This window comes from Alexandromys fortis, unplaced genomic scaffold (genome assembly GCF_014885135.2).
Source record: "Alexandromys fortis isolate MF-2015 unplaced genomic scaffold, M_Fortis_MF-2015_v1.1 scaffold_72, whole genome shotgun sequence".
Classification (NCBI taxonomy): Eukaryota; Metazoa; Chordata; class Mammalia; order Rodentia; family Cricetidae; genus Alexandromys; species Alexandromys fortis.
The window spans coordinates 148,928-171,233 of record NW_026067969.1 but is presented as its reverse complement, the minus strand read 5'-3'; the positions used below and the strand labels follow the sequence as shown (position 1 = coordinate 171,233).

The window sequence follows — 22,306 nt, the reverse complement described above, 5'->3', positions numbered from 1 at the left end:
GAATATAATCAAAATATACTGTATGAAATCCTCCAGCAACTAATTAATAAAAAGGTAAAAATGACATGAAGTTGGGAAGAAGACATGTTGAGGAGATTATTGGGAGTTGGAAAGGGTAAGTGGAAAGTAGATATGATAATATTTCATTATATACACATATAAAAGTCTCAAGAATAAAAACATGTTTTTTTAAAAAAAAATCTGAAGCCTGTAGTCTCCTGATCTTGACTGACTGTAGTTCCATCTTGCCTCCCTGCCCATTGTAGCCCATGGTTTAGCTGTGCCTCTTGCTTCCTGAGACCCTAGGGTCCACTAGCTCCCCCTTCACTGGCACTGGACCTCCGTGTTGTCACCTGATAAACCTATGCATTAAGACCACCTCCCACACCTGCCTTACGGCCTCCCTGCCCCCGCCTACCTCAGGCCACCTCCTGTCACCTACTCCCGGCCATCTCCCACTACCTGCCCAATCTTTTCCTGCTTTATGCTCTCTGCCTGCCACAGAGGCCACGCTCTGACCTGTGAGCCTTCCTGAGGGTGGAGGGCACCTGCTTACCTCTGCCCATTGCTTAGCACGGATCCGCATCTGGCTGTAGCTCCGCTCCTCAGCAAACAGAGCACTCATAAAAGACCCAATGGACGTCCCTCCGATCATGTCCACCGGGATGCCACACTCTGCTAGGGCCCTCAGGATACCCACCTGGGCACAGCCTCTTCACCAGCAAGAAGAGAGGGAGAAAATGAGCGCCACAGTCAGGCCAGCCCTTGCCCTCCATGCCCTGTGTGCCTTAGAGGCGGCTCACATGCTCAGATTACTCTTCCCTCCTCAGAACCAGAAGCTTACATGACCACAGACAATGGGGCAAAGAGAGGAGAGGCTCCCAGAGGGTTCTGGATATAATTTAAAATTCCTCTCTCTGGAGGTGCACAGGTGACCGAGGGGCTGAGACAAGAGAGGATGGCTTTACTGAGGAAACCAGTGGGTGACTGCTACCATCTACTGCTGAGTCCAACAGAGTATCAGAGGCTGAGAAGCTGAACAGACTTTGCCACAGTTGCAGGTGGGGAAAACTGGAAATGAGAGCCCTCTAGGAAAAAAAGGGTCCTGGTGAACACCAAGGGCTGCCCCTAGGAATCAAAGTAAAGCAGAAATGAGCCAGCCCCCCTGAAGACCAGAAATCCAGGTTCCCATTCTTTTTCAAACCAGGCTGAAGTTATGACCTAAAGCCTCAAAACCAAGAAGAAGAAAAGACCTCATGACTACGAGACAAGATTAAAAACACCATGATTGGACCAAGGACTAGGGGTGGTAGAATACTTGCCTACCGTATGCACACTTGGGTTGATCCCACTACTGTACACTTTAGAGAAGCCATGAACGGTCTGTGTGGGAGAACAAAGCGCCGCGTGTACGCCCACAGGAATATACTAGTGTGCTTAGTAAAGGAGGCAGACGCGCAGCACACAGCACACAGAGGTGTGACTCGGTTACAGGAGGGTCCTCAAACAGGCAAACTTATGAACACGGAAGGGGGGGCAGAGCATGGGTGAATGTGCAGTGAATACAGTTTATTCAGGATGACAAAACGGCCTAGAAATAGATAGGCCTGACAGCTGTACGACAGTGAGAACGTATTTCGTTGCACTATAACGGTTAAAATATTCATTTACTGTGCATATATTTAGCACATAAAAAGAATAATATGTAATACCACCAGAAAAAATTAAATAAGTAGAACTCTTAAAACAAAAGTTGAGCTTGGCCTAGTGGTGCAAGCCTTTAATCCCAGCACCTGAGAGACAGAGGCAGGTGGATCTCTGTGCGCTCAAGGCCAGCCTGGTTTACTTTTATTTTAGGTGTGTGGATGTTTTCCTGCATGTGTGTCTGTACCTGTAGTGTCTGCAGAGTCCAGATCCCTTGGGACTGGAGTTACAGGCAGTTGTGAGCTGCCATGTGGGTCCGGGGAACTGAACCAGGGAGAGTAGACAGAGTTTTTGAACACTGAGCCTTCTCTCCAGCCCTGGTTTACATAGTGAGTTCCAGGACGTAGAGAGATGGTTTCCTCAAAAAACAAGTACACAAAACAACAACAACAGAAACAGAGAGTTGAGAGCTGGATGTAGTGGCGCACGCCTTTAATCCTAGCACTCTGGAGGCAGAGGCAGGTGGATCTCTGTGAGGTCAAAGCCAGACTAGTATACAAATAGAGTTCCAGGCCAACAGGGTTATATAGTGAGACCCTGTCTCACAAAAAGAAAAGGAAAAAAAATCCCCCCAAAAAACAAGAGTTGAAGAAATTAAAGACAGGATTGATAACTGACAGAGAATGGGAAACTATAAGCAGGATGAAGTGGAGATTACAGACATGAAACAATCAACAAATGAGTTTGAAGAAGACTAGACACAGCTGAAGAGAGATGCGGTGTAACTCTCTCTTGCCAGCAGAATTCAGATATTGCTGTCCTGAAACCAGAGCAGCTGTGACAATCTGCATGACAGAGGCCTTGCACAGCGGGGCCTCCTGCACCTTTCTCCTTTTTCCTTAGCTGTCCTTTCAAAGGCCACACTTTTGCTTTGTTGACACTTTCTAATGTATGCTTTAATTTCAGCTCTTGTCTGTTTTTGAAGACACTGTATCCTGTACTGGCCTCAAATTCACCATCCTTCTCAGCATCATGGGCACACTGTTCCAGAATAAAGGCAGGCTGGTCTTTCCACTGTGTCAGAATTGACTTTATAAATAACAAGAAACTCACAAGCTACCTTGATTTCATTGGCTGCAACTTATCAGGCAGCCCTGATTTCCCTAGATAGCTGGCTCTCCCAAGCTCTTTTACTGCAGTCTTAATTACGAATTAACTTTCAAACTGCATATTAAATTGTGTGTGTGTGTGTGCATGAGAGAGAGAGAGAGAGAGAGAGAGAGAGAGAGAGAGAGAGAGAGAGAGAGAGAGAGAGAGAGAGGAGTTACAAAAGAGCAGAAGAGGGCCTTACTGGCAGTGGAGTCAATACGGATACAAAGAGTCACTGTAGATGGCGAGTAGTAAGATATTAACTACATAGTGAATGTAGCTGCTGGAGGCCTGGAGAGCAGCAGGGTTGAGGAGAGCCCAGCCTAGTCTACTTGGCAACTCCATTCCAGCAAAAGAAGCAAGCCAAGATGGTAGTTTGAGGAATGACACTGAGGTTATCCCCTGCGATCCCTGCCGCAATGCACATACACAGAGACAGAGAGAAGCAGAAAGGCAGGGATGCAGAGAGATAAAGAGAATGATACAGAATTAATACATTCATTCAGAGATGTCACTAAAAGAGAGCCAGAGCCTGAGAGACAACACTGGCATAAAGCAGTGAGTGAAGATGACGGAGGGGGTGCTGGTGGGTTGCGGGGTGTGAAGCCCTGGAAAACTTGAACAGAGATGATCTGGTCTGTCTGAACCTGCTGAGAGGATGCGAACGCTCTGGCAGTGTCTATCGGTGTCTATTGGTAGGTACACTGATGGTATCAGAAATGGAGGAGAAGCAAACACAATGGTTAGAAGCGCCTCTTTTTTCCTCTCTCTCTCTTTTTTAAAGACGGTTTCTCTGTGCTAACAGTTCTGGCTGTCCTGGAACTCGACTTTTTTTTTTTTTTAGATTTATTTACTTATTATTATGTGTATAATATTCCTCCTGCCTGTACACCTCCATGCCAGAGGAGGGCACCAGATCTCATGATAGATGGTTGAGAGCCACCATGTGGTTGCTGGGAATTGAACTCAGAACCTCTGGAAGAGCAGCCAGTGCTCTTAACCTCTGAGCCATCTCTCTAGCCCACCCACGCCCCTTTTCTAGGACCAGTGTTGAAGAACATTATTTTAAGGTGTGTTACTTTTGTTTATGCTCTGAAACATTTGTTTAATGCTGCAAAGATGTGTTTGACTAAATAAAATTCACCTGTAGTCAAGAGGTTGCGTCAGCAATTAGCTGACAGGAAGTGGTAGGGAGGAGCCAGGTGAAAAGGGTTTTTTTTTTAAAAAAAAAAAAAAATTTATTTATTTATTATGTATACAATATTCTGTCTGTGTGTATGTCTGCAGGCCAGAAGAGGGCACCAGATCTCATTACAGATGGTTGTGAACCACCATGTGGTTGCTGGGAATTGAACTCAGGACCTTTGGAAGAGCAGGCAATGCTCCTAACCGCTGAGCCATCTCTCCAGCCCATGAGAAGGGTTTTTAAGGAGGGGTGGGGAGCAGCCTGAGGAGAAGAGGTGAGCCTTGCTACTCTCTGAGGAGCAGAAGTTCACCTCAACCTTTGAATCCTGAGTTCTTCAGAGGGACAGAAATTTAGATAAGTTCCCTTCGTCAGACAGCTGTGGCGTAAAAGGCAGCAACAATTTAAAAATGAGGACAACAGACCAGGCTGACCTCAAACTCACAGAGATCCACCTGCCTCTGCTTCCTGAGTGCTGGGATTAAAGAAGGAAATGTTGAGTCCCATGGATATGATTTACCTCTGAAAGAGCTACGCCCTCACAATGGAACCTCATGAGGACTAGAGAGAGAGAGAGAGAGAGAGAGAGAGAGAGAGACAGAGACAGAGACAGAGAGAGACAGAGAGACAGAGAGAGACAGAGAGATAGAGACGGAGAGAGAGACAGAGACAGAGAGGCTGAGCCATAGGCAGGTGAGGGTGCAGAGAGACCAACAGATGTAGGTTATTTGAGAGTTAGGAAGTCAGTGTTCTAAAATTTAAGGAAACATTAGTCAGCTAGGACTACTACTTAGGATCACAGAAAAGTCAATGTCCAAACAGACTTTGAAAGTATTTGGCCCCAGAAAGGGTAAGCAGAGGACTGTTCTTTATGTGCCTTGCAGAACCACTCGACTTTTAAGTACACCTTGAGCCAAGTGGTAGAGTCTTCAAAAATGCTGTTGGCCTGACATGCAAACCAGGACCAGGTCTGTACCTAACCGTTCTAAGTTTCTATTATCCAGGCCCACAGGAAGGACTAGGGCCTCCCCTACCTGATAATGTCACACCCCTCCTCTAGGTCAGTTCCCCCATGATTCAAGATATAACGAGCATGCACTGGGTGGGGGGGGTCACTTCACTGTAGACTAAGCAGAGCCAGGACTCAGTTCACAGTGGGTCAGCTCCAGAGCACCCCTCCTCCTGGGGAGATGTGGAGTCTGCCACGGCTCCTCCTGCAGATCTGGATCACCACTTCATCCTCCCACGATGCCATGGGCCTCCACATCTTTCAGCTCGGAAGGGTCAGATGACAACTCAGGGCAGGAATTGCATAGGCTAAAACTCCTTCAAAGAACCCCAAGCCTAAAGAACTGAAGGATATTTCTCTAGTCCATGAGCAGAGCAGGTCATTCCTTCATAGAGAATATATTAAAATGGAAAGAACCTCATGGGGAGCCCACTGGGAAACTGGCAAAGGACAAGAGCAGACAATGTTCAAAGCGGAGACACATGGCTAACCAAACAGATGCTGCTAAGCATAGACAACGCACATATCTTCTTTTACCAAATGTCCAAAATATTTAGGTTATAAACACACACACACCTAGACACTTTGGCATGCGGACCACACTCTTGCCATCGATGGGGACTCTCCTGAGAGTATGAGAGCGGTCCAAGCATCTTTGCATCTGTGGCACCTATGCTCAGGGTAGGGCCGGTGGGAGTGTGGCACACGGTTGGGGGGGGGGGCTCACCTTGCTCCACCTCCTCCAAGCACCAAGGCAATGGCATTGCCTGTCAGCACCCGTGCCAGGCGGGAAAAGTCTGAGTGACGGTCTGGTGGCCGTTGGAAAACACGTGTGTACATCTCAACCTGAAAGGAGCCAAAGGGAGACAGAGGTTTGTGTGTTTCTCCAGCTAAAAGTTGGCATGTCCTGATTTGACTCACAGCCTCTCCTTTCCAGGACACAGCATTAGCACCCAAGTTCCTGACAGGGTCCAAGCTCACCTGAGAGGTGCTAGCAGAGGACAAACAGACTTCTAACTGCCTAAGACCACAGAGCCCCTCAGGATGCCCTCACAGGAGTCTCTCCGCTGGTCCTTTATGTAGGGAGTGCTCTTGAGGCATATGGTCCCAGGCAGGAATGCAGTCAACAAGATGCTGCCTATTGAGCTAGGGTGTTGAATGGGCTGTAGCATGTGGACAGCACCAATGCTTCCCACCACTAGTTTTCACACTGAGCTCAAAGAACTAAAGATGGCCCAAGGAAGAGGTGTCCTAGGATTGTATTTGTCTCTGCTCTGAAGGGATAGCACAGTGATCCAGCCATAATATCTCTTTAGGGCCTCAGCTAAATGTGAGACTCTCAGCCTTGATCCCTGAGCTCACTGGTTTCCAGGTCTGGACGGCCTCTCTGTGCTTTATGCTGGGACTTCCTCAACCTGCAAGGTAGCCCAAGAGTTCCAAAGTTATGATTACAGAGTTCAGAGCAGAATAGGCAAGCTCAGTAAGAACCCACGAGCCCTGATGCGCATAAAGGAGGAGAAAGACAGCTCTAGATGTATAACAGGAGGCCAAAGGTAGTGTAGTCAGGGCTAAGTCCTGCCGGGCCAGCCCACCAGGCCTCACCAACTTGGGCAAGCTCCTCTTAGAGAAGACACGGCGTGGGCAGCGGAGGTGCAAGTGGCCAGAGCACCAGCTCCGCATGTTGAGCCACTCCACTGTGCGGGCAGGCCCTGGACCGTCCTCTTTGTGCAGCAAGATCAGCTGCTTCTGGGCACGCACAGCTGTGTTCTCCAACATCCGCTCCAGCTAGAGGAAAATAAGGCCTGGTCAGCAAGCCCAGGTAAGCCTGAGGGCTGAAACAGAGCAGAACCCAGGACCACCACAGAGCTACCGCCAAGGTCGACACTCAGCACTGCCCTGATAGCTGGCCCCAGACAGGACAGTGTGGGATGGTCTAGTTAGTAGCCGGGCTGTAAAGATGGCTACTAACACCCTGACCACATGGTCCACTAACTGTGCTGGGTGGCCAACACGGCTACAAGGGGGATGCTGGGAGTATGAGACAAGAGTGTTTCCTCCCGCGTCTCAAACACTGCCGTGTGACTGTATGATGTGACCTTCACAGACGATGCACTTTTTGGGCACCTGCCTTACAAAATAGCACTGCTCGTGCACAGTGGGAACAGACATCAGAGGGGCTGACTTTAGCTGCTCCAGGATTAGACAGGTAGGGCAGATGCTTGAAATGGAAGCTGAGCAGGTAGAGCAGAGAGGAGATGGGCACACTAATTCAAATGATGAGGAATCACCTCATACTGCTTAGTTAAAGGACATGAATGGAGCCAGAGTTCCCACTCCTGAGAAGGACGGGAGCTCTTCAGCCGCACCTGCAGCCATTCACAACCAGGGAAGCAGCTTGGCAGCTTCTAGTAAGTACATACATTTCCTTTGGGGCCAGCAACTTGAAAGTATCAGAGGATAACTCGGCCTTGCTTGTTACTATAAAGTAATTGGTAAAGACTGTACGTTGGACACTCACAAACGGAAAACCGAACAGCCATAAAAATTGGTAAAAGAGGGGGATCTTTATCAACCCTGGGTATCGACGAAAAAGTAAATTCCATGAGGGAGGAGGTGGCACATGCTTTAATCTTAGCATGTGGAAGGCAGAGGCAGGAGGACCTCTAGGTTAAAGTCCAACCTGGTCGACACAGTGAGTTCCAGGACAGACAGGGCTGCACAAATAAACCCCATCTTCAAAAATCAAAACAAACAAACAAACACAATTTCAGGATGATCTAGAACGGCACTATTTCTATATAATCTTTAGGAGTGAACACAGCAGAGGTCTCTAAAGAGACCAGCAAACACGTGGGTCCTCTCCTGAAAAGTATTTCCGCTAATGGAAAGATAGGCGGGTCTGGGTTGGAAGTCCCTCTGAGCACTCACCTCGCCCACTACTGGCTCTTGCTCTCCCAAACCCACAATGAGGATGCAGTCAGCCTGTCTGATGCAGCGCTGGGTCCAGGGTGTGAGTGTGCTGTCTGCTTGATACAGCACAATCCGGTGGATGTCCTCCTGCTGACCCAGCCAGCTGGATAGCCGGTACTCATGGATACTGAAAGACATAAACAGCACCTCATCTTTTTTTTAAAAAAAAATTTTAATTAAAATTTAAAAGAAAAAAAAGTTTTTTTGAGACAGGGTCTCACTATATAGCACGGGCTGGCCTGGAAATCCCTATGTAGACTAGGGAGCCTCAAACTCACAGAGACTGGTCAGCCTCTGCCTCCTGAGTGCTGGCACCTCACCTTCTATAAGGGCTCCTAAGACTTCTCATCTTCATTAGCACCTCTCCCACAAAGCAGTAGTGGGTGCTTGGAACTGGGCAGTTGAGCAGAGGCTGTGGGGCTTAAGAGAAAGTGAGATACAGAGCTGCCTGTATGATAAGCAGGACCTGGTTGTCTCCTGGGACCTCTGATGGTACCCAAGCACATATAAAGACTAGCAGGTATAGCTGGACAAGGAACATACTAGAATGTGCAGACACCAAGGCACAGGGTTAATGAGGTCCATCTCAAGACTACGCCAGGGCAGCTAAGAAGGAAGTTCAGGCTGACTAAATTTCTCTACATGGGACCATAAGGGGGTCACCTTATGCGCACCTGTCTAGAGCAGCAGAACCAAGGCGTTGTTTGATGTTGTCACTGGTCAGCAGCAGGACAGGACCTGAGAACAACCACCCATTTCAGAAGTCTGTCCCAGCAGCCACCTCTAAGTACAAGCAAAGGACAAGCGTTCTTACACCTTGTCCGGAGGTCAGCTCCATGGGAGGGACTGCTGGCAATGGGGATGCAGCAAGTTTTTAAGCTGCCTCTTCAAATCTGGGTCTCTTGTTGACATCTGAACCAAGTGTTTGCAAGCCTGCCATCCCGTGTGTGGACACAAGCTAGGGCAAGGACAGCACGCAGCAGTAAACCTTGAAATCCTATAACTTCCCAAAGAAACATCTACAGTGGCCTGGATCCAAATCTAGTTCATTCATACACAGATGCCAAGCTTTCCCATCCATGCCTCTCAGATCAGCCAAGGAAGGTCAGAGGTGGCTCAGAGGCGATGCAGAGTGGAGAGCACCGGTCACTCTCGGAAGCTGCCTCAAGAGTACACTGGCTATGGGTAGAAAAGAGCCCAGCAGTGGGAAAGCCAATGATAATATACAAGGAGACCCAAATCATTCTTCTTTAATAGTGGTGTTTAGCCTGCATAGCCTGCATATATGACTGTGTTAGGGAGTCGGATCCACTAGAACTGGACTTACAGACAGTTGTGAGCTACCATGTGGTTGACTGGGAATTGAACCTGGGTCCTCTGGAAGAGCAGCCAGTGATCTTAACCACTGAGCCATCTCTCCAGCCCTTGAAATCAATTTTAACCAGCCAGCTGTTGTAACTCAGTCTTTAATCCCAGCACTTAGAAAGAAGAGGCAGGTGGATCTCTGTGAGTTCAAGGCTAGCCTGGTCTACATGCTTTCAGTTAGTCTAGGCTAGAGCTACGCAGTTAGACATTGTCTCAAAAAACAAAACAAAACAAAAACCATTCTCAACAAGCTCATCCAAGAGTGTATAATTAAGAGCTAATTCAGGCTGGGTGATGGTGGTGCACGCCTTTTATCCCAGCACTCGGGAGGCAGAGGCAGGCCATCTCTGAGTTTATGGCCAGCCTGGTCTACAGAGTGAATTTCAGGACAGTCAGGGCTACCCAGAGAAACTCTGTCCCAAAAAAATACAAGCAAATGAACAAAAAGACTAATTAGCTAATTCATAAGACACTCCCCCCAAGACACACACACCAGGGTCTTAGGCTCCAGCGTCTTGAACTCCTAAATTCAAGCAATTGCCCCAGCTCTGCATTTCAGGTAGCTAGGCCTACAAGCGAACACCACTGCATCTGCCAACAGTACCATATTTTAATTAGCACTAGTCTCTGAGAGGCGCACAGAATAAGGGCATCTTTACAGTTGGGAAAGCAGCCGCAGTGTGCTTATCACAAATCTCGTTAAATTGTGCAAATGGAGCCAGGCATGGTGGCACCTGCCTGCAGAGAGAAGGGGATCTCGGGGAGTTCCAGGCCAGCCTGGTCTATACAGTGAGTTCCAGGTCAGCCTTGTCTCAAAAAAATTAAGCAACAACAACAACAACAAAGCCAGTGGAAACTTTTTAAGCAGGCAAATCTGTCCCACTTCGGAGGTGAAAAGCAAAGGCAGCAGGTCCTATATGCGCTTTAAGGCCAATGCTTCCTCAGCCTGGACAGTAGTAGATGGGGCACCACCATCTCCACCTCCTCCTGTTAAGAGGCCTTCCTACATAAGATAGATGGATTCTCGTTACATAAAACATCAAGGTACTGGTCTGACCCCAGGCTAGATCCACTCACCCTCAGGGTACTTCTCTGTCTAAGCGCCCTTACTAGATTTGGAAGCTAGAAAAGAAGCATAGAGCTCCCTAGAGATAGTATCTCGGCTCTCAAAGTCAAGACTTCCAGCTCTTCCCTTAGACAACACTGATCGTGTCTCTGCCAGAGGCTCAGGGTTCTGTGGAGGGAGGCAGGATGCTTCCTCCTGCAGTGCACAAGGTAGGCCAGCCTAGTTGAGGGGAGCCTCTGGCCTCATTGGAAGCAGGAATCCCAAAAGTCAGGAGGCTCACCAGAACCACCTGTCTCTACTTTGAGGGGTGTAGCCCAAAGGCAGCATCCAGCCAGGTTGCTATCCCAGGTCCCTGAAGGCTTGGACAGCACTGCACCAGGCTGCTTGACAGCTTCGCTTCTAGGTTCCTAGATCCAGAGAAGCTAGAGAAGAGGGGGAACACCTTCCACAACAAAAGAAAACTTCTCTGCCTGGATTCGTCACAAGCAATAACACCCTTGGAAATGAAACGAATGTACCAAAGGCAGCCACCTGACTCAAGGCTAAGGTAGGCACAATGTGGCTTTTCTAAATGAGGGTTCTGGTTCAACTGACAGGACAGTTCTCCCCTTTCTTACTTGTAGTTCTCAAGAATCACCATGGGGTGTGCTGGTTCCTGAGATAGGAAGGGGCAGGTCAAGAGAGCTGGGCTCGGCTTCTGCTCTTAGGCACGGGATATTCTCCAACATTTTGACCCAGCAAGTCCTGTCCTATGGTTATATGCCCAAGGCAGGCTGCCTTCCTGGTTCCTGAGCCCTGGAGACCGGCTGAGAATGAACCACTGCACCTGTTGTTCCTTGCTGCCCACTCAAAGAAACTTGCTCTGGTTGTGCAGCAATTTCCTCCTAGGTAAAACCTCCCATCTTAGCGGTGGTGGCGCACGCCTTTAATCCCAGCACTCAGGAATCAGAGACAGGCAGATCTCTGTGAGTTCAAAGCTAGCGTGTTCTATAGAGTGAGTGCCAGGACAGGCTCCAAAGCTACAGGAAAACCCTGTCTCATGGGGAAAAAAATACCTCCCCACACACAGGATATTAAAAGGGGGAGAAACAACGGGATGTTATAAGGGAAGAGGCAGTATTCCATCCTTGAGGCAAGTTCTATAACCTAAGGAAGTAAACAACTCGCATAAATCTAGGAAGTCACTGAAACTAACCAGATTCAGTAGGCTCTTCCCTCCCCAAGGGAACTGCTGAGAGACACTGTCTCAGACCAGCTGAATGGCCTACAAGAGGCAGATCAGCCAAGTACCTGAAAGAAGCTACCTGAGGAGGACACTCTTCAAGGTGTTAAGCTGCCTATGGTTACATAGGGAGCTCTAGGTTTTCAGCTTTCATGGTTGTCACCCAGGCTGGGTGGGCTTTTGGTGTTGCCGTTTTCTTTCAGTCATTTCTGCTCCTGTAATTAACCCTTCACCCAGATTCCTAAAGAAACTGAATAAAACTTACTGGTTCGCTGAGTTAGACTTTGGTGGTATCCGTACTTTAGTTTTTTATTGGTTCCCTATCAGGGTCGAGTAGCGAGCTACTTGCTCATGTTTTGTTGCGGAACATTGGCACACTGGGTGAAGATGCGCTGCCGTGATTGGTGTAATAAGAAGCTGAGTGGTCGACAGCTAGGCAGGAGGTATAGGTGGGATTTCCAGGAAGAGAAAGAACTCTGAGAAGAAAGGAGGAGTCGCCAGGTAGATATGGATAGGAAACAGGAGGTGCACACGATGGAAGAGAGGTAATGCCACGTGGCAGACCTAGATTAATATAAATGGATTAAGTTTTAACATCTAGTTGAGACAAGCGTAAGCTAATGCCCAACCTTTCATAATTGATAAGAAGTCTTCGTATTGTTATTTGGGAGTTGGCAATTCAAAGTTAGTCTGACAAGAGAGCTTGCTACAATGTTTCCCCAGGAGCAGTGTAACATACATGTGTGCATCTTGCGTGTAACTATTCTCTCTCACCAGATTCAGACCAGCTGATAAGCAGAGCACTGTTTGGTGAAGGCCACCCAAAGACATGATTCATGAAATAAATAGCCAGTAAGGTTTACTTGCAATATATAAAAATCCCTACTCTGTAACAGGCACTGTTCAGTGAATGAAATGACAAGTCACTGACCAGGAAAAAAATAGTCACAAAAGAAATGTCCTATGGAAAACTTATCTAAAATAGATATAATAGACTCTTAAATTTCAACAATATGAAAACAACCAGGGAGCCTGGAGAGATGGTTGAGTTTGCCAAGTACTTGCCATGCAAGCCCAAGGACCTGCATTCAGATCCCTAGCACTGGCAGGACAGAAACAGGAGACTCCTGGAGCTTGCCAGCTGGCTAGCCTGGCTGAATCAGTGATGCACAGATGAACACGGCGCATGAGAAAAGATCCTGCATCGCATACCATAAGGGAAACAACAAAGAGATTAGTGGTTTCCACGTCTGTTTGGAAGGGATGAGTAGGCAGAGCAGAGGACCCTTAGGACAACTGATTGAAACCACCTTGAGTGATACTGGAGTAGTGAACACACACACACACACACACACACACACACACCCCGCATGCCCGCCCCGCTCTGAACCCTGGGCAATGGTGAAGAGACACGAGCTCCCCTCTGACAGCAGGGACAGCTGTGCATGGTGAGGGAGCAGGGGTGCATGTGAAATCCATGTCTACCCAAGTCTGCTTCACTCCTACAGCTCTTCACAAACCAAAGGTCTGTTTCTTTCTTTCTTTCTTTGTTTATTTATGGCATCAAGGTCTTTCTACGTAGCGGTGACTGGCTTAGCACTTACTATGAAGATCAGGCTGGCTTAAATTTGCAGCCATCTTCCTGCCTCTGCCTCCCAAGAGTTGGGATTACAGGTGTGTATCATCTTTAAAAGTGAGTCCCCTTCCCCACTAGCCTCCACAGTAAGGAAACTAATGGCCAATCAGAGAGGGAGAAGAGGAAACTGGGGTGCAGCTGAAAGTGTAATGCTTGTTTAGCATGCGTGAGGCCCTGGGCTCTACCCCAGCAGTCAGTAACACATACAAAAGCAGAAAGAAAAGAGCAAGGAAGAAGAATATATGAACAGACATTTCATCAGGAGAATACATACAGAGAGCGAATCTGTACACAAAATGTTTAGTGCCATAAGCCGACAGAGAAAAGCAAATTAATATTAGTGCGTATGGACCAGGCATGGTGGCACATTCCTTTAACCCCAGCACTCATGAGGCAGAGGCTGTGGAGCTCTGTGAGTTCAAGGTCAGCCTGGTCTACATAGTGAATTCTTGGCCAGCAAAGGCTACAAAGTAAGACCCTGTTTCAAAAAAAAAAAACAAAACAAACAAACACCCAAGAGTTGAAATTAAAGAGCTTCAGACTAGCCAAGACAACAAAGTGAGACCCTGTCTCAAAAAAAAAAAAAGAGTAAATAAATGAAGAAATAAAATTAAGGCATGCTATCACTATGTCCCTATTAAAATAGCTAAAATTAAAATAGTGATGACACAGAATATTGGCAAGGATGTGAGGAAACTGGTCCTTCACACACTGCTGCTGGGAATACAAATAATATAGATACTGTGGAGAAAACCTGGCAGTTTACTATTAGACTGATACACTCAGACGCCAGAGAAATGAAAAAATTCCATCCATTACACAAATGGTCACAACAATTTAATTCACAACATTCCCAAGCTGGAAACTATCCAGACACCCTTCAATAACGCATGGCTAAAGAAACTGAACCGTGTCTTGGGTGGTGTGAATGTGCTGTAGCAATAAGAAAGCAAGCCATGTTTGCTTTGGCAGCATATATACTAAAAATGAATAAAAATAATACAAAGATTAGCATGGCATCTGAAAAAGGAAGATATTCCAATTTGTGAAGGGTTTCATATTTAAAAAAAGAAAGAAAATCTCATATGGGCACACGCTATGATTCTATGTTTATAAATTTCTCAGAAGGACAAAAATCAGAGATTAAGGAGAATTGTTTGGATGTCAGTAAGAAGGGTGTTGATACATTGTGGCAGCTTTAAAGTGGAAGCTAGAAGGGTTTCTATGGCAATGAGGATTTTGCAGTGTTGGTATGGGCCTGATGCCCGTGTCAAAGGAGGGACAATGTGCATTCACATACCTGTATGTGCAGGTATACAAACACAAGAACAGCTAACGAGTCTGGAGCTGGCCTTTGAGTAGTCTTAGCATCCTATGTGGTGTTATCATACAAGACATTGGAAAGGGTTAGGGGGCCTTTTCTTACATCACCATTTCCTGTGATTCGATAATTATCTTGAAATAAAAAAGTTTTCTCCACAGAGCAACTTGACAGTGCACTGGATGCAGCCTAAACAATCTGACCAATGTCGCCAAAAATGAACGGAACTTTCTATACACCTACAATATGGACTGCAAAACAAAGATGAAGACTTTCAAACAAGCCAAGGATGGTGGCACACATCTTTAACCCCAGCAGTCTGGAAGCAGAGGCAGGCTGATCTCTGTGAGTTCAAGACCAGCCTGGTCTACATAGAGAAATCCAGAACAGCCAGGGCTACACAGTGCATGAGACTTGGTCAAAAAAAAAAAAAAAAAAAAAACACCACCAACAACAGCAATAAACCCAATAATTTTAAACTATATATATCACAACATTAAGCTTTTAAGAATAATTTACAAATAATAGATACTGTGGTATCTTTCAATTTTACAGATCTTTGGTTTGCATTATTTAATGTTTTATATCAGTGGTTCTCAATCTTCCTAAATGCTTCGATCCTTAAATACAGTGCTTCATGCTGTGGTAAACCCAACCATAAAATTATTTCATCACTACTTCATAACTGTAATTTTGCTACTGTTATGAACTGTAATGTAAATATCAGATATACAGGCTATCTGATGTGCGACCCACAGGTTGAGAACCACTGTTCTACATCTTTTAAGTATCCGCAGGGTAGAGGATATGTTTGTGCTGTACTGAAATAGATACCCAATAGTATCTTGTTTATGATCACTGGACACAGGGACTGCATTCACTTTACAGAGACATTCCTGAAACTTTTACAATAACATACCATGAGTGTATATAATCATATCTCACTTCAAAATTACACAAACACTTGTAAATAAAATGTTAAGAGGCCTTGACCCTCTGCACATGGGTGGCAGTTGTCTAGGTCTATCTGAGGAGCCCCTGGCAGAAGGACCATGACCTATCAATCCTGGGGCATGAGCTAGCTTGTCGGAGCTCATCCCCTATGGTGGGATGCAATACTCAGTCTTAATGCATTGGGGGTGGGGACTTTGGTCCTGCATCAACTTAATGGGCCAGGCTTTGTTGACTCCCTATGGGAGCCCTTACCCTTGGGAGGAGTGGATGGGTGTGCTGTGGGGTAGAGGTGGGGGGCTGGAAAGGGGAGAGGGAGAATTGTGGTTGGAATGTGAAACAAATTTTAAAAAATCATTAAAGAGGGCTGGAGAGATGGCTCAGTGGTTAAGAGCATTGCCTGCTCTTCCAAAGGTCCTGAGTTCAATTCCCAGCAACCGCATAGTGACTCACAACCATCTATAAAAAGATCTGGTGCCCTCTTCTGGCCTGCAGGCATATATGCAGGCAGAACACTGTATACATAATAAATAAATGTCTTTTTTAAAAAATCATTAAAGAAAAAAAGAGGCCTCAAGCCGGAGAGTGACCTGTGGCAATGAACACTTGCAAGTAAAGACGAATGGACTAAAGGGTGAACTGTGCTCAACGGGCCACACTGCAGCTTCCACAGCAAAATTATGATTATCATCATCATTATTATTCCTTCTTCCTTCTTCTTCCTCCCCCTCTTTCTTCCTCCTCCTTCTCCTTGTTTGTTTTTGTTTATTTTGTTTGGCTTTCGTTTGTTCTTTTAAATTTAGTTTTGATTTGGGAGGGGGCAGATGCAAGGGGACAGGAGGCTAAGGAGGACTGGAATGCAAGACGTGAAATCCACAAAATATCAATAAAAGTTTATTTTTAATGTTAAGAAAAACAGAATACCTTACACACTTGGAAATTCTCAAGAACTCTCCTGAGTTTTAATTTCTTATTCTTAGATTCCAAAATTTTGAGCATATATTTATTGGTTGATCTGCACTTGTGGAGGAGTGGGTGCACATGACTGTGGAGGTCAGAGGACAACTTGTGGGAGCCAGTTCTCTCCTTCTGCCATGTAGGTACCGGGGATCAAACTTAAGTTGTCAGGCTTGGTGGAAAACATCTTTAACTGCTGAGCCATCTTGCCAAGCCGAGGCTCTAAAATTTATCAGCTTCTTCCTGATGGACGAGCAGCTCTGGATTTCATCTTACAACTAATATACTCTAGCTGTTGACCCAAGTGTGGTCTCATTCTAATCAACCCCCTACCAAAGCTACCTGATCCCATCCAAGCATTTTTCAGTTTTCCATCAGGTCAGCAAGTTCCCCTGACATCTATTCCAACAACCACTCCAGCAAGCAGGGTGCTGGCATATACTTCTAGCAGCCCCAGAACCCAAAACGAGGGTCCTGTGATGGGGGATGCCTATACAAAGGAGTCTCCTAATGTTTCTGGGGCCCACCATCTCAGTGTTTCTAACACAGCATATACTATTACATTCTCTGTGCCCATGAAGATCTCAGAGCCTGGAATTCCCTTAATGTGGAAGGTTCCCTTAGAGTAGAGCCTCCCCTAGATCAAGTCCACCCAGAGTGTAGAGGGCAGTCCACAGCTCCTGAGGAACTGATAATTTTTACCTTCAGGACCTCTATGTAGCTTACCAATGGCACTGAGGGCATGCTGGAGTTCCAGGGCAAAGGCAGTTAGGGGCACTTCTTCAGACACAGGCATTGCTGCTACCGTGGACAAGTTGCCAGGTGGGTTCCCCAAGTCCCATTTGTTGTTTTCTGTGTAAAGCCCAAGCTGGTGACCTGTAAGCACAGAACCAGGAATCAACTTGGAACGTTAGGCCACCAGTTTCCAAAGTCCCAGATGACACAGGGCGCCACCAAGAAGGATCGGATCTGCTTTCACTCTTGCAATGACTAAAGCAGGCCCTTGGATCAATACCAAATCTAATGTGTTCTAAGTTTTGGCCCAGCATAAATTATCTTGACCCTCCAGAGCTTAGGAATTCAAGGAGCAAGAAAATTTGGAAAACATTTTGTCAGAGGAGAGCCCCCGCCCCAATGGTCTCACTATGTAGCCTGGGCTGGCCGCAGCTCTGCCTCTCTTGATGGGATACATACATGCCTGGAAGGACTCGCGCTTTATAGCTTTTGTATTTTAATCACTTGGGAAACTGGAAACTTAGAAGAGCAACAAAAACACCTTTACCATCTCTTAGCCACATGGATTTTCAAAAACCAAAGGAAGCAGAGAATAAATGAGGAAGGTCATTCTGGGGCAAGGGCAGGAGCATCCTAGGGAGACACCAGAAGGGACCCCTGAAGGAGAAATCGAAGCAAGCAGAGATTTCCTAAGACCAGGATATCCAAAGGTCCCACAGTGCCTCACCCAGACACAAAGAGCCTGAACCTCCTCCCAGGGTCCTACTCAGCTGCAGGGACTAAGGGCCACTCAACTACACAAGTGCAAGACCAAAGACATTTTTGTTTGCTATCCTGTAGCAGAAGATCCTGGTACAAGTTCTCCAGTACAAAGTCTTCTTGAATGAGTCCCTCCTGTGTCCACAAAGGTGGCTAAGCACATCTCATGACAGCTGACAGGCAGGCCCCCACTTGATCAGGTTTCCAGTGGCACCGTTGTGCTATGGGCTGCCTGGCCACTGGTAGCCCACCTTCCTCTACAATGTCCCTCCCACCCCGACCTTTTGTACACTGACACAGACAGACCTATCTTCAGGCCTGGGCCACCTGTCTCCCTTAAGGGTGGTTTCCAAATGCCTGGCATCTTCTCTGCTCCTCACCCTAGGAGCTTCAGGAAACTATCACACATAGTCCCAATTGCCTGGACATTAGACGTCCGATGCAGAGGTACAGGTGGAGCTCCAGGGATATGTGGAGCCCCATTTAGTGACTGGTGGGCACAGAGCCAGGAAAGACCCCTGTTTCCAGATGACACAGGTACAGGATATAAGAGATAGAGTTTAGGAAGGGTTTGCCATTTCAAGCAGACCTAAGAGCACACTCAGGCTGTGACAAGCGTCCGGACACAAGTCTGTAATCTTAGGAGGACACATGCATCTCACCTACACATACAACAGATATTATACATACATCCTCCTACATTATACATAAATCACACATACACCATGCATACAATTCACAGATATCTCACACACATCATATATATACCACGCACACTACAACTTGCATACATACCTCCCAGACACCATGTATATACCACACACTTAACTCATTCATGGCTTCATAATTACTATATGTGTACACATATCTCACATATATATGTCATACACACACATACACAAAGATTTTACTGCTGTATTGTTTAAAATAGTTGGGAAGGCCAGAGATAGTGGCGCACACCTTTAATTACAACACTTGGGAGGCAGAAACAGGAGGATCTCTGTGGGTTTGAGGCCAGCCTGGTCTATATAGTAAACTCCAGGCCAGTCAGATAAAGAATAATACCCTGTCTCAAAAAGCAAAACAGAACAAAAAACACAACAACAACAACAACAACAAAATAAATAAATAAATAATAGAGTTGGGAGAGATGTTTGATAATGGAGAAAACAGCTAAATGAATGACCCTCTTAGCTATCAAAAAATAAAGCACATCTTTAAGCTAGGTGGTACACCTTTAATAATAGCACTCAGGAGTCAGAGGTAGGCGGACCTCTGTAAGTTCCAGGCTAGCCTAGTCTACAGAGCAAATTTCAGGACTGCCAAGACTACACAGAGAAACCCTGTCTCAAAAAAATAAAATAACAACAAAAAACTCCACATCTTTATATGGTGAGAAAAGTTACTGAATGAAATAGCTATAGTTAATTTATAAAAATATTTCTTTTATTAAATAAACATCTCAAACCTTTCAAAACTAAAGTACCTGCATCTCTAAATAAACAAAAACAATAAACTGACATGGCCTGCTCAGATGACCCAGACTACTGTGGACTGGGCACCGGGTGATCTCTGCTCAACTCCCTCGGTGCTTGTGCCTGATACCACTCCCTGTTTGCAGGCCTCAGCCCCACGAGGTAGCTCTGGGCCTCTACTACATAGCCTCTTACAGCTTTGGTCACACATTCTTTGGTGCCACACTCTCCAGTACCTGCCCCTCACGCAAAGTGAACTGATGGTAACAAAGTGGGTGTGGCCCCTGTGGTTCCTCTGACGTCTCCTGCCATTTCCTAGTTACATCCACGTCCTGCCCCTTCCCCTGCTCTCCTAGGTCTTCATTTCCCAGGCCTATGGAAGGAAGCCTTCTTTATTTATCCTCCTGATCCACTTCCCCTGCCTTCCTGTTCTAGGGGCATAGGTCCCTCTTGAGGAGGACCTGTCTGGCCCAGAGGCCCCACCCAGGAAACTCCTCCCTTGGCCACTTCTGTCCCCCCCCCCCTTTTTTTTTTTTTTTGAGACAGGGCTTCTCTGTAGCTTTGGAGCCTCTTCTGGAACTAGCTGTTGTAGAGCAGGCTGACCACGAACTCATAAAGATCTACCTGCCTCTGCCTCCGAGTGCTAGGATTAAAGATGTGCGCCACCATTGCCCGGCTGGCTCTTCTTGAAAGAGTCCTTTCCAAGGAGGCTGCTTCAAAGGAGCCTTACCAGCATGAACAAAAAACAGTCTTTCTGTCTAGCAAGCAGAAGCCCTGCCCCAGCCAGAGGAGGAAGCAGAGAAAGCCACTCTTCAGCTATGCCTGTGCTTGTCAGATCAGAATCCACAGAGGATGGGAACAAAGGAGGGCACAGCACTCCAGCAATGGTACTGGCTCAAGGAAACACAAGCTGACCAAACTACCAGGGCCTTGACAAATCACAGTCCAGAAAACTGGGGCAGAACTTGAGCTACGAATACAAACACATTGGCAGCCGCAGAAGATTTAAATGGGAATATAATATTCAAAAATACATACTTGGTTTGTTCAATATATTATATATTTAAAAAATTCAGTATACTCCAAATTACCAGGTACATTGAGAACCAAGAATTTTTGTTTGTTTGTTTTTGTTTTTCGAGACAGGGTTTCTCTGTGTAGTCCTGGGTGTCCTGGAACTCACTCTGTAGACCAAACAGGCTGGCATCAAACTCAGAGATCCGCCTTTCTCTGCAACCTGGACCCTCGAATTAAAGGCATTCACTACTCCTAGAGCAAGGAATCTTAATCTGAGTGAGAAAAGTCAGTCAACAGACAAAATAACAGCACAAAGGTTAGAACATTTGCAGGAATAATGAAATATGACCAGTTATAGCCAACAATCAAAATCGTTAACATTTCTGGGAAAAACAAACAAACAAACAAACAAACAGAAGACCTTAGCAAAACAAAGAAGAGCCAGAACACAAAAACAAATAAAAGGTTCTCTGGGGCCAGAGTGATAGTGACATACACCTGTGCGCCCAGCAGAGGGCGCTAGACTAGGAGGGAGACCAGAGCAAGAGGATGGCAGATTCTAGGTCAGTCTGGGCTATATAATGAGTCAGAGGCCAGCCTGGCATACACAGCAAGCTCCTGTCTCAAAATAATAATAACAACCAAAAAAATATTTTTAAACCACTTTGTATAGGCCAAGTAGGAGAATGAAGGTGACAGGAAAGAGCAAGTAATATTGAGGACAGACCAAAGTAACAATTCTATTTGAACATCACAGCAACAAAAAGATAAAAAAGTGACCAGTGCCCCAGATACCTCTGGAACAATAACAAAAGGCCCAGTATTCGTGACATTTTGTTTTCAGAAGAAAAGAAAGAATACAAGGTTGAAAGAAGATGTGAAGAAAGAAAAGCTAAGAATTTCCCAAATTTGCTAAAAGATATAATCTATAGATTAAAGCAAAATTAACCCCAAAGGCATAAATCCAAAGATTTTCAAATCTCTGAACTGTGAGATGAGAACAATTTAAGGGCAGGGCAGGTGTCATTTATCTACAACTCCTGAGGCCAGAGTGCTTTGGAGTTCTGGCTTTTTCAGATTTTAGAACATTCCCAGAGGTTAAACATTCCTCATCTGAACGTGGCAAATGCTCCAAAATTCACAACTTCTAAATGCTGACATGGCACTTAAAAAGTTCTGGATTTTGTACTGCAGATTTTTTCAGGGCAAATGTTTGGTTCTCAAGGCATGCAGAAAAAATGGTTACGACGTATCTCAAGGGCAGGTGAGATTGCTCACTGGTTAAGAGTACTGGCTACTACTATTCCAGATGACCCAGGTTTGATAACCAGCACTCATATGGTGGCTTACAACTGTTTGTAATTCCAGTTTTAGAGGATCTGACACCTTCTTCTGGCCTCCAAGGGCACTGCAAGCATGTAGTGTACAGACATAAGCAGGCAAAACACCCAGATGCATAAAAATAAATAAATTGGCCAGGCGGGGGTGGCACACGCCTTTAATCCCAGCACTCAGGAGGCAGAGGCAGGCGGATCTCTGTGAGTTCGAGACCAGCCTGGTCTACAAGAGCTAGTTCTAGGACAGGCTCCAAAACCACAGAGAAACCCTGTCTCGAAAAAACCAAAATAAATAAATACATAAATAAATAAATTGGGCTGGAGAGACGGCTCAGAGGTTAAGAGCATTGGCTGCTCTTCCAGAGGTCCTGAGTTCAATTTCCAGCAACCACATGGTGGCTCACAACCATTTAGAATGAGATCTGGTGCCCTCTTCTGGCCTGTAGGCATACATGCAAGCAGAATACTGTATACATAATAAATAAGTAAATCCTTTTTTTTTTTTTTTAA

The 22,306-nt window shown here is 46.0% G+C and overlaps 1 protein-coding gene and 1 non-coding gene across 4 annotated transcripts in view; one reads left to right on the top strand and one right to left on the bottom strand.

The window, feature by feature from the left end:
• Pnpla7 (patatin like phospholipase domain containing 7) overlaps positions 1-22,306 on the bottom strand; it is a 70,920-nt gene that overhangs the window by 5,134 nt on the left and 43,480 nt on the right. For all 3 annotated transcript variants that reach the window (XM_050155316.1, XM_050155314.1, XM_050155315.1), the window contains 6 exons: positions 17,200-17,349; positions 8,630-8,693; positions 7,914-8,082; positions 6,588-6,770; positions 5,713-5,831; positions 557-713 (listed from right to left, as the gene is read on the bottom strand). In XM_050155316.1, coding sequence (XP_050011273.1) covers positions 557-713; positions 5,713-5,831; positions 6,588-6,770; positions 7,914-8,082; positions 8,630-8,693; positions 17,200-17,349 — 842 coding nt within the window. The remainder of the gene's footprint in view (positions 1-556; positions 714-5,712; positions 5,832-6,587; positions 6,771-7,913; positions 8,083-8,629; positions 8,694-17,199; positions 17,350-22,306) is intronic.
• On the top strand, positions 14,205-14,309 carry LOC126509485 (U6 spliceosomal RNA). The gene has a single exon (XR_007594160.1). It is a non-coding gene; the product is annotated as a U6 spliceosomal RNA (small nuclear RNA).